General features: G+C 47.6%; 1 protein-coding gene across 1 annotated transcript in view; it reads right to left on the bottom strand.

Annotated features, from left to right (window-relative positions):
• The window catches only part of GRK4 (G protein-coupled receptor kinase 4), a 208588-nt gene that overhangs the window by 63632 nt on the left and 128705 nt on the right, over positions 1–16251 (bottom strand). Inside the window, exons 3-4 of the mRNA XM_066573064.1 lie at positions 16001–16113; positions 4321–4398 (exon numbers count right to left, since the gene is read on the bottom strand). Coding sequence (XP_066429161.1) covers positions 4321–4398; positions 16001–16113 — 191 coding nt within the window. The remainder of the gene's footprint in view (positions 1–4320; positions 4399–16000; positions 16114–16251) is intronic.

The following is a 16251-nucleotide window of genomic DNA, read 5'->3' as shown; positions in this document are numbered from 1 at the left end:
AGCTGTACAGCCTTAAATCATAATGTCTTCACAGGTCAGACAGTGGATTGGAAAGGGTTAAAACCTCCTTGCTCTCAGCGACCATCGGTCGCCGAGAGCCTGGAGCAGTGACAGGTGGCCTCATTGAGCGGTCCCCGGTCACGTGAAAAAAAGGTAGCGATCTACCTTTGGCCGGTCTCACATGACCGGATAGGAATTACGGATTCGGCATGCGTGTGATCCGCGGTAATACGCAGATCAATCGCATTGGATTAATCAATTCCGCTCACATTAGTGGGTTGGAATTGCGTAATCCACTCGCAGAAAAGAGAACGCAGCAGATTCTATTTTACTGCGGATATCCGCAGCATAGAGCCTATTGTGCTCCATGGTCGTGGATATACCCGCAGCCCATATGCAACTACGTTGTGTACGGGCTGCAGGTACCTGCGTCATCGCTAAGCGACGGTGCGGGAAATGCAAACAAAAAAAAAGTACTGCGCATGACCGCCTGTGTGAGTAGGCAGCTATGCGCAGTACATTACATGACCGTATGCAGGGTCACAGCCGGGCTCACAGCTGGGATCCGCTGCGGGCCTCCGCAAGCAGATTCCGCCTACGGCCGTGTGAGCCCGGCGTTATTCAGACCGCTACCTGTAATACGTAATTTACAAGAAGCCCCTGGAACGCTCGCCTTCCTGCAGTTCCAGGAGCAGCTTGTTGAGCGTCTTCTGTGTGAGACCGCCGCACCTCATCAAGCTTACGAAGACTCACAGAGCACCACTTTTTACACCCCATACCCGCTATTGAGGTCACGAAATACCCCCAAAAAGCATGAGAAGAGGGGGGATACACGGTTTTATTGCCCCATGTACCCATCCCAACCAGCCTCTGTAATTACCCCTGTCTTCGGAAATACCACACAGTTCACATTATTACTTTTATCTAAGATTTGGGGAACGCGCGGAGGGGGGTGATATTTTTAGGGAGTCAATTTTTATTCCGTACAACTGAGCAATTGGGCCTGGGATTTATTCAGTTGTGCCCTGCAATCCAATGTGTGTTCCCTCCATTACAGGCCTTGCCATGTTTCCTGTAAGTAGATTAGGGCCACAATGGGTATGTTTCTGAACACGGGACAAACGGGGGTATCCATTTTGGCGTGAATGTCTTCATTCCTATGTACCCTGTACAAAAAAAAAAGTTTTCAAATTGACAAAATTGCCAAAAAAATGAAAATCATAATTTTTTCCTTCTGCTTTGCTTAAATTTATTCAAATACTGTGGGGTCAAAATACGCAATACACCCCTAGATGAATTTGTTAAGGGGTCTAGTTTTTAAAATGGGGTCATTTGTGGGGGTTCTTTATAGTTTTGGACGTTCAATGGCTCTATAAGTGGGCAATGGGGCCTGGTTTTTGTTCAGTTGTACCCTAAAATCCAACGGGTGCTCCTTCCATTATAGGCCTAGCCATGTGTCCTTTAAGTAGATTAGGGCCACAAGGGGTATGGTTCTGAACACGGGACAAACAGGGGTATCAATTTTGGGGTGAAAGTCTTCATTCCTATGTGTGCTGTACAAAAAAAAACCAGTTTTTAAATTGATACAACTGCCAAAAAAAAGAAAATTATAATTTTTTTCCTACTGCTTTGCTTAGATTTATTCAAAAATTGTAGTATAAAAACACACAGTACACCCCTAGATAAATTCGTTAAGGGGTCTAGTTTTCATAATGGGATCATTTCTGGGGGTTCTCTGTCGTTTTGGCCGCTCAAGGGCTCTACAAGTGGGCAATGGGGCCTAAATCACCTTCATGCTAAATTTCTGTTCTGAAAGCCACCGACTACTCCTTTCATTTTGGGCCCCGTTGTGCATCCAGACATAAGATTAGGGCCACAATGGGTATGTCTCTGAACACGGGAGAAACAGAGGTATCCATTTTCGGGTGCAAGTCTTCATTCATGTGTGCGCTGTACCAAAAAAACTGTTTTTAAAATGACAGAATTGCCAAAAAAACGAAAATCACAATTTTTCCTTTTGCTTTGCTTCAATTCATTCAAAAACTGTGGGGTCAAAATGGGCAGTACACCCCTAGATAAATTCGTTAAGGGGTCTAGTTTTCAAAATGGGGTCACTTGTGGGGGTTCTCTTTGGTTTTGGCCACTCAAGAGCTCTACAAAAGTGCTATTGAGATTAAAACGCCTTCAAGCAAAATTTATGTTCTGAAAGACACCGACTGCTCCTTTCATTTTGGGTCCCGTTGTGCATCTAGACATAAGATTAGGGCCACAATGGTATGTTTCTGAACACGGGAGAAACGGGGGTATCCATTTTGGGGTGTAAATCCTTATTTTCATGGGTTCTATAGGAAAAAATATGTCTTTAAAATGACATATTTGCAAAAATATGAAATTTTATTTTTTCTCCCCTAAATTGAACTAATTCCTGAAAAAAACTGGTGGGGTCAAAATACTCATGACACCCCTCAGTGAATACATTAAGGGGGTCATTTGTGGGGGTATCTATTATTCTGACACTTATGAGCCTTTGCAAACTTGGCTTGGTGCAGGAAAACAAAGTGCTCCTCAAAATGCTGAAAAGTAATGTTAAATCTGTACGTCCTCTAAATGGTTAAAAAAAACCACAAGTTTTTCAAGTGTGCATTCAGAATAAAGTAAACAGGTGGGAATATATATCTTATCAAAAATTTGTACAGTATGTTTGGACATATTTCAGATATTACTGTTGAAAATGTGAAAAAATGACAATGTTTTCAAAATTTTTCCAATATTGGTACTTTTAATAAATATACACAAATGATATCGGTCTCTTTTTACAACCTAAATGAAGAAGTACTTTACGGAGTTATGCTACGTTGAACGACGCATGTCAGATTTCCAAAATTTGGCTCCGTCACTAAGGCGCAAACAGGCTTCGTCACTAAGGGGTTAATACAGATGTGAAAGAGGCCTTATTCACTTGCAGGCGGCACACTCCATTAATTGTATGGGATAGAATAAATTTGATTTGCTGCAGCCCTGTACTTTCTCCCTTCTCAGAAAGAAAGTTACGATTATATGTCGTCCGTACAGAGTACTTGCCGCCTAAGGGTACAATTAAACAGGCAACTTTTCTGCCCTAAATGAGCGTGGTTTGAAAATATAGCAAATTGATCAACACTTGCATAGCTCTATTTATGTAGGGCAATCACCACCACTGAATATACCGAACGATCATTAGTGTAATTGCTTGGGCTCATACAACTTCAGAATTGTTGGCAGCACGTCTTTGTTTACACAGTGTGGTGATATGTGACTGACAACCAATGATTTTAATGTCTGCATAAAAAATGCTGTCGAACAAGTGTATTATTGGCCTGCTAATTGGCTTATGTAAAAGGGTCTTAAAGTCCTGTTATTACTGCAGCATGGGCATAGATTCAAGCAGACAGCCTCTCTCTCTCTGCCATCTACAAGCAGTTTGATCTCAGCAGTGTGCTGGTGGACAATGATAAATTCATGTGAAGATCCCTTTACATGGGATGACTCTCGGTCACAGCGACTTTTGCTCCTGTGTTTTATGCAAGAGCGATAGTCAATTTGTGAATGAAGGTGGATCAGGCCAGAGATTGTGCCGACCCGTCTGCCTCCATTCACTGCAAACAGGCAGTCCCTCAAAGATTGAGCAACTCCTGTTTCCACGGGCCTACAAGCGAGCGTTTTCTCTCGGCGGATGCTTCTAAACGGGAATTCTACGCTTCACAATAGATTCTTTACATGAGGATCTAAAATACTGTTAAAAGGGGTTTTTGACCTTTATACCATCAAACACCGATCTTTAAGATAGCTAATTTTATCGGAAGGGTCCACGGCCCAGGAATCATGCTAATCAATTGTTTGCTGGGTCTGGTGAATCAGTGCATGAAGTTCATATGTAACAAAAGCACACAGCTCCATACACTGTGCAGTGACCTGGATTGATATTCACTTAAATAGGAACTGTGCTTGCCATATCCATCCAAGCTGCTGCAGAGTGTACGGGGGTGTATGATTCCGGCACTGAAACATCGACCCAGGCAAATAGCAGAATGCACAGATCCCAGGCAGCGGACCCCAATCAATAAACTATTGTTGACCTATCCTAGAGATAGGTCATCAATGTTTTCGATGTGGAAAACCCCTTTAAATTTTCCATTAGTGACGCACATTATCAAATCTATGATCTAGTAATATGAAATAATATATTACAGTTGATTGCACCATTTTTTTTAAAAATTGACCAAAATGAGAGAGAGAGAAACTATCTGTGAACATGTGTGGGATAAATTAAAAGTGACTCACCCCGTTATTGAAGTAGGTATCCAAAACCTTGAGACCATGATCTTTGCACCCCTCATCTGAGGCCACCTCATATTCTGCCTAAAAAGGAGATATAATTTGAAATCAATAACCATTACAGAACAAAAATATAATAAAAAAGAGAATAAGAGTTCTAGACAATCAAAAAAAAAAAGGTCAATACACTAAAAACTCATTGACCTTCTTGGTTGGAGTTAAAACAGAATACGATTGCTCACCACCTACAAGAAGACTCTGCTCTCATATGCTTAACACCTGCAAATCGGAGGTGTCTGCAACATAGTCCAGGCCTACATATGGTTGTGCTGGACATAGTTTAGATTAGAAGGCTAAATATTGAATAGCAGAAATTTATACAATCCAGCCGTTGTAGAACAGGCTGTCATAGCGGGGAGACACAAAAATCCAAGCATAGACCTAGAATGAGGTTGATAAAAAGTTTAAACCCTATATATAGATATTACAGTCCATGCTCCCACCATAAAGGCATGAATTAATATACACCATTAATTATGGGCTCTATTTCATTAAATTATTTTTTTTAAAAAAGCTTAGGGAAGTCTTTGTTCTGGCATACATTAAACTACTTTTTTGCCTAAAAACCAAAAACGACCATTTAGTCATTTTCTTCCATCTTTAAATGGGTTGTCCACTTAGCAGAATCCATTTTTGTTAGAAGGGACCTGAAAAATAGTCTGCTCAAGGGTGCATTCAGACGACCGTATATACGGCGTCTCTCTCTGCAGGGGGAGGAGGCTGGAAGAGTCGGGAGCAGTGCTCTGAGCTCCCGCCCCCTCTCTGCCTCCTCTCCACCCCCCTGCACTATTTTCAATGAGGAGAGGCATGACGGGGTGGAGCTAATTCCCAGAACTTAGCCCCCACCCCCGTTCCACCTCCTCATTGCAAATAGTGCAGAGGGGCAGAGAGGGGGCAGGAGCTCAGAGCACTGCTCCCGGCTCTTCCAGCCTCCACCTCTGCGGAGAGAGATGCCGTATACCGGCTGGGTGTGAAAACCCAGGCGATATACGGTCGTATGAATGCACCCTTAAGCTGTAAAGGAACCTGGCAGCAAATGTTTAATTTCCCAACACTGGGGAAATAAAAGGGGTTGTCCTACTTCTAGCTGCAGGAAGCAGACAGCTCCATACATTGCACAGTGGTCCAGGTTAGTACTGCAGGCTGAGTTCTATGGAAGTGAATGGAAGCTGAGCTGCAATACCAGACACAACCCACGGACAAGGGTGGCGCTGTGTTTGGAAGAAAGCAAACATGTTTTTTTCTAACTCTCTAGACAACCCTTTTAAGTACCTCTGGAGAGATTCACCACACAAGCAAGCAACCCAACAACAACCAGTAATATGACCAGAAGGCGTGTGTGTAGGGATGTGCCTTTCATTGCTCTCTTGAATAGGACATTTTCACCCCTCCTCCCAACTCCTAAAAAAGATCTTTGTTGCTAAAATAAAAGTAACCACTTTTTTATTACGTTTTAACCTAAACTACATACAATAGTCTCTTGGTCTTGACGGATTGGGCCTTCACATGGAACATGTGTTTTGCTTTTCTAGCATGATTTTGGTGGGTGGTCACAATAGAGTAATTAGCTGGAACGTTTTAATGCTAGATCAAGAGACTGTTTTTAATGTGCAACTTAGAAAGTACCGTAGTACAGTAAACAGTGTTTTCTCACTTAAAGGGAATCTGTCAGCTCCAAACACCACCATAAACTAAGTTATGGTGCGGTTTAGTGAGGTGACGGGGATCAGGGACATGTATTTTATTATACCGCATGATTGAGAGAACTAGTGAGTATAACAAAATACATCAAAGGCTCTGTGAACAGTACCATATCTTACTGTATGGTGAAGATTGGAGCTGATGGGTTCCTTTTATTATAAGACTGCATTCACAGTGTGTTTGTGGACTGAGCTGATTTCTGAAGGAAGCAGACAGCTCTGTTCCCACTGCAGTGGCCAAACTTGGTATTACATGCTAAGTTCCAATTGAAATGATTAGGATCTCTGCCTGTAATACTAAGTCTGGTGACTGCAGTGGGAAGCTGTCTGCTTCCTGCAGAAATCAACTTTGTGCATGAGTGCATCAGCTCAGCAAACAGCAGTGGTTCCTGGAGACGGACCCACTCCAATCTACTATTAATGGCCTATCCTAAGGCTGGCTCATCAATAGTATACAACCCCTTTAAACTATGGACAAGTTGTTTTTTTTTTTATTAGAACAGTCTAGCTAATCACAGGAAATTCAGCTACTGGTGCCCTCAGTACTCAACTGTAGTTTATAGGGGACACTAGTAACAAGTGTACGATTTCCCTGTTGCTCCACCGCAGGAAAATTAAGGCATTACACACTTCTGATAAAAATTGATGGGCTGCTCTTGTAAAGTATGGATTAGCTGGGTCCTCCGAAGCAAGAAATCCTCTTTATAGCTGCTCTCCACTCTGCTATTCGATGAAGGTCTTAACCCTTACATATTAACTCAGAATTTCCTAATCTGATATTGGAAAATAAGTTCTGATAGTATCTCCTTGAGTAACAAAATTAGTTGTGCCTTGTTTTGGTAAAGTTTATACAGATAAATGTGCTTTGTGAGTAAATGTTAGAACAGAGTTTAAGAAATACCCTCAAAAAGTGTGCACAGAGGCCAAACTCCTGGAGAACATCCAGTCCTGAGCTGATGGGAACACATAAACCTAAGCATAATTACAATTTCTTGACTAAATCTACAAAGCTAATAAACAAATGCTAAATTATTAAATAACCGTTCAAGAAATGTTTATATAGCTCAATGACTTAAAGGAGGTGAAACTAAAGAACTGACGGACCCAAATGCAAAGATTTCAATGGCCACCTTTAGCATACAGAATTCTATGTGTCAGTGAAAGCAGAAAAAAATGCCATAAATCACTTGAAATGTCAAATCTTACTGATTGAAATAAAACATGGACTCTGAAACCATTCAACCAGCGCCAAGATCATTGGGAAGAGATTTTCTACAGTCATTTTATTGGCACATCTTTGGACTTCGTAGTGAAAACTTTTCAATTGGTACTGTTGGCTAGGCCATACTATAATAAATTTAAAAGGGTCGTTCAAAAGCTGAAGAAAGTAAACTAGCTGCAGGAAACATTATAAAGTTATAAAACATTACTCGACTTAGACTGGTAGAGTTGGAAGGGACCTCCGGGGTCATCGGGTCCAAACCCCTGCTCAGTGCAGGTTTTACTAAATCATCCCAGACAGATATTTGTCCAGCCTTTGTTTAAACACTTCCATTGAAGGAGAAATCACCACCTCCCATGGTAACCTGTTCCACCGATTGATCACCCTCATTATCAGAAAGTTTTTTCTAATATCTAATCTGTGTCTCCCCTCTTTCAGTTTCATCCCATTGCTTCCAGTCTTTCCTTGCACAAATGAGAATAGGGCTGATCCCTCTGCCCTGCGACAGCCCTTCAGATATTTGTAGACAGCTATTAAGTCTCCTCTCAGCCTTTTTTGAAAGCTAAATATTCCCAGATCCTTTAGCCGTTCTTCATAGGACATGATTTGCAGACCTCTCACCATCTTGGTAACTCTTCTCTGAACTTGCTCCAGTTTGCCTGTCTTTTTTAAAGTGCGGTGCCCAGAACTGGACACAGTATTCCAGATGAGGTCTGACTAAGAAAAAGTAGAGGGGAAAAATTAGCTCACGTGATCTAGACTCTAGGCTTCTCTTAATACATCCCAGAATTGTGTTTGCCTTTTTGGCTGCTGCATCACATTGTTCACTCATGTTCAGTCTATGATCTATTAGTATACCCAGGTCTTTTTCACATGTGCTCCTACTTAGCCCAATTCCTCCAATTTTGTATGTGCTCTCTTCATTTTTCTTGCCCAGATGTAGGACTTTGCATTTCTCCTTGTTAAATACCATTCTGTTAGTTGCTGCCCACTGTTCAAGCTTTTCTAGATTTTTTTGAATACTTTCTCTCTCTTCCCTAGTGTTAGCTATCCCTCCTAGCTTTGTCGTCAGCAAATTTGCTCAGTTTCCTATCAATTCCCTCCTCCAGATCATTCATAAAAATGTTGAACACTACTGGGCCTCGGACAGAGCCTTGTGGAACCCCACTTGATACATTCTTCCACTTGGATGTGCAGCCATTTTTGACCACTCTTTGAGTACGATCACTCAGCCAGTTCTGAATCTACCTAACAGTTGCCTTGTCAATTCCATATTTGGTCATTTTTTCAATAAGTATAGTATGAGATACTTTGTCAAATGCTTTACTAAGGTCAAGATATACTATATCCACTGCATTTCCCTGATCAACCCAGTTGATGATACAGTCATAGAAGGCATGACTTGTTTGTCACAAACCCATGCTGGCTCTGGTTAATTACTCCATTTTCATCCAAGTACTTGCATACATGCTGTTTAATAATTTGTTCAAAGATCTTTCCCGGTATAGAAGTCAGGCTCCCAGGCCTGTGGTTTCCTGGATCCACCTTCTTCCCTTTTTTAAAGATAGGGACAACATTTGCTCTTTTCCAATCTTCTGGGACTTCTCATGTTCTCCAAGAATTTTCAAAGATTATGGAGAGTAGTTCAGCAATTACCTCCACTGCTTCCTTTAGTATCCTAGGATGTAATTCATTTGGACCTTGAGACTTGTGTTAATTTAAGTTAGCTAAATGTTCCCTCACCAGCTCTCTGCCTATAGATAGCCTGCATTCTTTTATTTCCCCACTAGCACAGGGAAGATAAGTTGATGTTTCATCTACTTTCTGAGAGAAAACAGATACAACATAGGAATTTAAACGTTCGGACTTCTCGACATCATTCTTAACCAATTCACCATTTTCATCTTGTAAGCATCCAATAGCATCTTTGACTTTTCTTTTGCTTTTAACATATTCCCAAAATCCAATACAGCTTCAGTGCTCCCCATGGCCATTTGTTCACTTTCTTGGAGTGATGACTTTCTATAGCAGCACTTGTCTACTGAAGCCAATCACTGGCTTAACTGCTAATTCTAGCATGACTAATAACTGTGGAAGCCACAAAGGGGCTGCAGTGGTCACGTGTTGATTAAAGCAGGTCATCACTGCAGGAGAATAAACAAAGACTAGCAAGGACCACTAGCGCATCCGCACTGGAGTGGTCGAGGATTTTACAAGTGAATATTTAATTTTTTTTTATTTATAACATTTCCTACCATTTATTTTTTCAACTCTTGGGCAACACCATCAAAGCCAATACCTAGCAGCTCACACAGCGAGAAGCATATAAACTATGCTACCAAAAGTATTTAGACACCCCTATCAGTAGAATAGATTGTGTCTTATTAGCATGCCATGTGTCCCAAGCCATGCTACATAAGATGCAGACCCTTGGAGGTAATAGCCATAGTTTGTGACGGGAAAGGCATGCTACCGGTTATGCTGCTGCAGACACAAGCTGTCCGTCACAGAGTACAATGCATCGGCCCATCTACAAGAAGGGTAGTCATTGGACAGTTAAGCAATGGAAGAACGTACTTTGGAGTAATGAGTTGCACTACTCCATCTTCAAATCAGATGGACGTACCTGGGTGTGGAGGAGCCTGGAGAACACCTTTTGCCTTAGCGTGTTGTGCCAACAAAAAGTACAGTGGAGGTTCCATTCTAGTCTGGGGATGGATGTTTTATGTGGCATGGTCTCAGTCCTTTGGTTGTAGTGGCAAGAATACAGAGATGTACCTTAACATTCTAGACAATAACATGCTGGCAATACTCAGCAATAATGTGATGGCAATAATCTGGAAATTGCAAGTAATACTTGCAACAACCCAATCTTATCACAAATTCAACGCTGTTTTATATTGGTTTGAGTTTATGGATATTACAAAGTGCAGAGTCCTAAGTTGAGCCTTATTGAACATTTTTGGGACGAACTGAAACATTGAGTCAGAAAATATGAACAGCATTCACTTTCTTTGAGAGAACTCCTCAGATGGTTTCCAAATGAGGCCCATTAAGTATTAACATATATAAATACTACCTTTGATTCTATCTCAGATGTCCAATTATTTTTGGTAGGAAACTGTACATCACGTATTGCTAGCAATGCTGCATTTGAGTGGATATAATTTAAGTGTTGGTCCTTCTTCTCTATAGCTGCCCACAGACATCTGTTGAAAGCAATGTCTACCCCTCAGGACAATACTTTAAATTTTAAAATTAGAGGGTCCATTAAAACTCACTGACAAAAAAACATGTGTAAAATTATGGATCATTAAAGTTCTTTACATTCATCCATGTTCTTGGTTACAATCACTTGTTTGTTGGGTTGATTCCTGGATGATAATTGAGCCTATATACCTTTCAGGTGAACTTTCTGGGCAGGATACCAAGTGCCAACAGACAATAAAATCTAATATATTATTTTAGGTGCCAGCTGGACAAGTGCTTATACTTGTCTTTGAATGATCACACAATGAAAGTGTGAAATATATTACTTGCTGAAAAGAACTCAACTGACTGAGAGTTGACCAAAAAAGAAAAAAACGTTAAAGGGAGGCAGAGAGGCCGAGTGAAAGGAAGGCAAGGCAAGGCAGGCCAGGCCGAGAGGCCGGAAAGGCAGGCCAGGCCGAGAGGCCGGAAAGGCAGGCCAGGCCGAGAGGCCGGAAAGGCAGGCCAGGCCGAGAGGCCGGAAAGGCAGGCCAGGCCGAGAGGCCGGAAAGGCAGGCCAGGCCGAGAGGCAGGCCAGGCAGAGAGGCCGGAAAGGCAGGCCAGGCCGAGAGGCCGGAAAGGCAGGCCAGGCCGAGAGGCCGGAAAGGCAGGCCAGGCCGAGAGGCCGGAAAGGCAGGCCAGGCCGAGAGGCCGGAAAGGCAGGCCAGGCCGAGAGGCCGAGAGGCAGGCCAGGCCGAGAGGCAGGCCAGGCCGAGAGGCCGAGAGGAAGGCCAGGCCGAGAGGAAGGCCAGGCCGAGAGGCCGAGAGGAAGGCCAGGCCGAGAGGCCGAGAGGAAGGCCAGGCAGAGAGGCCGAGAGGAAGGCGAGGCAGAGAGGCCGAGAGGAAGGCCAGGCAGAGAGGCCGAGAGGAAGGCCAGGCAGAGAGGCCGAGAGGAAGGCCAGGCAGAGAGGCCGAGAGGAAGGCCAGGCAGAGAGGCCGAGAGGAAGGCCAGGCAGAGAGGCCGAGAGGAAGGCCAGGCAGAGAGGCCGAGAGGAAGGCCAGGCAGAGAGGCCGAGAGGAAGGCGAGGCAGAGAGGCCGAGAGGAAGGCCAGGCAGAGAGGCCGAGAGGAAGGCGAGGCAGAGAGGCCGAGAGAAAGGCGAGGCAGAGAGGCCGAGAGAAAGGCGAGGCAGAGAGGCCGAGAGAAAGGTAAGACGAGGCAGAGAGGCCGAGAGGAAGGAAGGCATGGCAGAGTGGGAAGGCGGAGAGGGAAGGAGTAAGGAAGACGAGGCGGAGAGGGAAAGAGGAAGGAAGGCGAGGCGGAGAGGGAAAGAGGAAGGAAGGCGAGGCGGAGAGGGCAGGAGTAAGGAAGGCGAGGCGGAGAGGGCAGGAGTAAGGAAGGCGAGGCGGAGAGGGCAGGAGTAAGGAAGGCGAGGCGGAGAGGGCAGGAGTAAGGAAGGCAGCAAGGGCAGGAGGAAGGAAGGAAGGCAGCGAGGGCAGGAGGAAGGAAGGAAGGCAGCGAGGGAAAGAGGAAGGAAGGAAGGCAGCGAGGGAAAGAGGAAGGAAGGAAGGCAGCGAGGGAAAGAGGAAGGAAGGCAGCGAGGGAAAGAGGAAGGAAGGAAGGCAGCGAGGGAAAGAGGAAGGAAGGAAGGCAGCGAGGGAAAGAGGAAGGAAGGAAGGCAGCGAGGGAAAGAGGAAGGAAGGAAGGCAGCGAGGGAAAGAGGAAGGAAGGAAGGCAGCGAGGGAAAGAGGAAGGAAGGAAGGCAGCGAGGGAAAGAGGAAGGAAGGAAGGCAGCGAGGGAAAGAGGAAGGAAGGAAGGCAGAGAGGGAAAGAGGAAGGAAGGCAGAGAGGGAAGGAGGAAGGAAGGCAGAGAGGGAAGGAGGAAGGAAGGCAGAGAGGGAAGGAGGAAGGAAGGCAGAGAGGGAAGGAGGAAGGAAGGCAGAGAGGGAAGGTGGAAGGAAGGCAGAGAGGGAAGGTGGAAGGAAGGCAGAGCGGAGAGGGAAGGTGGAAGGAAGGCAAGGCGGAGAGGGAAGGTGGAAGGAAGGCAAGGCGGAGAGGGAAGGAGGAAGGAAGGCAAGGCGGAGAGGGAAGGAGGAAGGAAGGCAAGGCGGAGAGGGAAGGAGGAAGGAAGGCAAGGCGGAGAGGGAAGGAGGAATTAAGGCAAGGCGGAGAGGGAAGGAGGAAGGAAGACAAGGCGAAGAGGGAAGGAGGAAGGCAAGGCGGAGAGGGAAGGAGGAAGGCAAGGCGGAGAGGGAAGGAGGAAGGCAAGGCGGAGAGGGAAGGAGGAAGGCAAGGCGGAGAGGGAAGGAGGAAGGCAAGGCGGAGAGGGAAGGAGGAAGGCAAGGCGGAGAGGGAAGGAGGAAGGCAAGGCGGAGAGGGAAAGAGGAAGGCAAGGCGGAGAGGGAAAGAGGAAGGCAAGGCGGAGAGGGAAAGAGGAAGGCAAGGCGGAGAGGGAAAGAGGAAGGCAAGGCGGAGAGGGAAAGAGGAAGGCAAGGCGGAGAGGGAAAGAGGAAGGAAGGCAAGGCGGAGAGGGAAAGAGGAAGGAAGGCAAGGCGGAGAGGGAAGGAGGAAGGAAGGCAAGGCGGAGAGGGAAAGAGGAAGGAAGGCAAGGCGAGAGGGAAAGAGGAAGGAAGGCAAGGCGGAGAGGGAAAGAGGAAGGAAGGCAAGGCGGAGAGGGAAAGAGGAAGGAAGGCAAGGCGGAGAGGGAAGGAGGAAGGAAGGCAAGGCGGAGAGGGAAGGAGGAAGGAAGGCAAGGCGGAGAGGGAAGGAGGAAGGAAGGCAAGGCGGAGAGGGAAGGAGGAAGGAAGGCAAGGCGGAGAGGGAAGGAGGAAGGAAGGCAAGGCGGAGAGGGAAGGAGGAAGGAAGGCAAGGCGGAGAGGGAAGGAGGAAGGAAGGCAAGGCGGAGAGGGGAGGAGGAAGGAAGGCAAGGCGGAGAGGGAAGGAGGAAGGAAGGCAAGGCGGAGAGGGAAGGAGGAAGGAAGGCAAGGCGGAGAGGGAAGGAGGAAGGAAGGCAAGGCGGAGAGGGAAGGAGGAAGGAAGGCAAGGCGGAGAGGGAAGGAGGAAGGAAGGCAAGGCGGAGAGGGAAGGAGGAAGGAAGGCAAGGCGGAGAGGGAAGGAGGAAGGAAGGCAAGGCGGAGAGGGAAGGAGGAAGGAAGGCAAGGCGGAGAGGGAAGGAGGAAGGAAGGCAAGGCGGAGAGGGAAGGAGGAAGGAAGGCAAGGCGGAGAGGGAAGGAGGAAGGAAGGCAAGGCGGAGAGGGAAAGAGGAAGGAAGGCAAGGCGGAGAGGGAAGGAGGAAGGAAGGCAAGGCGGAGAGGGAAGGAGGAAGGAAGGCAAGGCGGAGAGGGAAGGAGGAAGGAAGGCAAGGCGGAGAGGGAAGGAGGAAGGAAGGCAAGGCGGAGAGGGAAGGAGGAAGGAAGGCAAGGCGGAGAGGGAAGGAGGAAGGAAGGCAAGGCGGAGAGGGAAGGAGGAAGGAAGGCAGAGAGGGAAGGAGGAAGGAAGGCAGAGAGGGAAGGAGGAAGGAAGGCAGAGAGGGAAGGTGGAAGGAAGGCAGAGAGGGAAGGTGGAAGGAAGGCAGAGCGGAGAGGGAAGGTGGAAGGAAGGCAAGGCGGAGAGGGAAGGTGGAAGGAAGGCAAGGCGGAGAGGGAAGGAGGAAGGAAGGCAAGGCGGAGAGGGAAGGAGGAAGGAAGGCAAGGCGGAGAGGGAAGGAGGAAGGAAGGCAAGGCGGAGAGGGAAGGAGGAATTAAGGCAAGGCGGAGAGGGAAGGAGGAAGGAAGACAAGGCGAAGAGGGAAGGAGGAAGGCAAGGCGGAGAGGGAAGGAGGAAGGCAAGGCGGAGAGGGAAGGAGGAAGGCAAGGCGGAGAGGGAAGGAGGAAGGCAAGGCGGAGAGGGAAGGAGGAAGGCAAGGCGGAGAGGGAAGGAGGAAGGCAAGGCGGAGAGGGAAGGAGGAAGGCAAGGCGGAGAGGGAAGGAGGAAGGCAAGGCGGAGAGGGAAAGAGGAAGGCAAGGCGGAGAGGGAAAGAGGAAGGCAAGGCGGAGAGGGAAAGAGGAAGGCAAGGCGGAGAGGGAAAGAGGAAGGCAAGGCGGAGAGGGAAAGAGGAAGGCAAGGCGGAGAGGGAAAGAGGAAGGAAGGCAAGGCGGAGAGGGAAAGAGGAAGGAAGGCAAGGCGGAGAGGGAAGGAGGAAGGAAGGCAAGGCGGAGAGGGAAAGAGGAAGGAAGGCAAGGCGAGAGGGAAAGAGGAAGGAAGGCAAGGCGGAGAGGGAAAGAGGAAGGAAGGCAAGGCGGAGAGGGAAGGAGGAAGGAAGGCAAGGCGGAGAGGGAAGGAGGAAGGAAGGCAAGGCGGAGAGGGAAGGAGGAAGGAAGGCAAGGCGGAGAGGGAAGGAGGAAGGAAGGCAAGGCGGAGAGGGAAGGAGGAAGGAAGGCAAGGCGGAGAGGGAAGGAGGAAGGAAGGCAAGGCGGAGAGGGAAGGAGGAAGGAAGGCAAGGCGGAGAGGGAGGAGGAAGGAAGGCAAGGCGGAGAGGGAAGGAGGAAGGAAGGCAAGGCGGAGAGGGAAGGAGGAAGGAAGGCAAGGCGGAGAGGGAAGGAGGAAGGAAGGCAAGGCGGAGAGGGAAGGAGGAAGGAAGGCAAGGCGGAGAGGGAAGGAGGAAGGAAGGCAAGGCGGAGAGGGAAGGAGGAAGGAAGGCAAGGCGGAGAGGGAAGGAGGAAGGAAGGCAAGGCGGAGAGGGAAGGAGGAAGGAAGGCAAGGCGGAGAGGGAAGGAGGAAGGAAGGCAAGGCGGAGAGGGAAGGAGGAAGGAAGGCAAGGCGGAGAGGGAAGGAGGAAGGAAGGCAAGGCGGAGAGGGAAAGAGGAAGGAAGGCAAGGCGGAGAGGGAAGGAGGAAGGAAGGCAAGGCGGAGAGGGAAGGAGGAAGGAAGGCAAGGCGGAGAGGGAAGGAGGAAGGAAGGCAAGGCGGAGAGGGAAGGAGGAAGGAAGGCAAGGCGGAGAGGGAAGGAGGAAGGAAGGCAAGGCGGAGAGGGAAGGAGGAAGGAAGGCAAGGCGGAGAGGGAAGGAGGAAGGAAGGCAAGGCGGAGAGGGAAGGAGGAAGGAAGGCAAGGCGGAGAGGGAAGGAGGAAGGAAGGCAAGGCGGAGAGGGAAGGAGGAAGGAAGGCAAGGCGGAGAGGGAAGGAGGAAGGAAGGCAAGGCGGAGAGGGAAGGAGGAAGGAAGGCAAGGCTGAGAGGGAAGGAGGAAGGAAGGCAAGGCTGAGAGGGAAGGAGGAAGGAAGGCAAGGCGGAGAGGGAAGGAGGAAGGAAGGCAAGGCAGAGAGGGAAGGAGGAAGGAAGGCAAGGCAGAGAGGGAAGGAGGAAGGAAGGCAAGGCAGAGAGGGAAGGAGGGAGGAAGCAGAAAAAAATGACACCGGAACAGATAGAGAAGATAGAGAGGGAAGGATGAAAAAAAAAGGAAGAGAGGGAGGGACTAAAATAAAAAAGACATGACTGATGCATGAAAAAAAGAGAACACACTAATGTTAAAAAATCCACTTACCACAGCATCTAAGAATTCAATGCACCTCTTCAGCTCCAGACGGGTGTCACAGAACTGTCTGAAGAGAAGTCTTCCGATTGGCTGCTTCTCACACACGCTGCTGTAGTCTCTTTCTGAGGCACAGAAAATTAATATAAAATTAGCTTTACAGCACTGTAGAACACCAAGAAGCAAATACCCTGCATCTCTATTAGACAGATCGCAATCACAATGCTCAGTGGGGTCTCCACAACATATTGGGAGTGACATTT

Source organism: Eleutherodactylus coqui, chromosome 7, assembly GCF_035609145.1.
Source record: "Eleutherodactylus coqui strain aEleCoq1 chromosome 7, aEleCoq1.hap1, whole genome shotgun sequence".
Classification (NCBI taxonomy): domain Eukaryota; kingdom Metazoa; phylum Chordata; class Amphibia; order Anura; family Eleutherodactylidae; genus Eleutherodactylus; species Eleutherodactylus coqui.
This window is presented reverse-complemented; position numbering and strand designations above follow the sequence as displayed.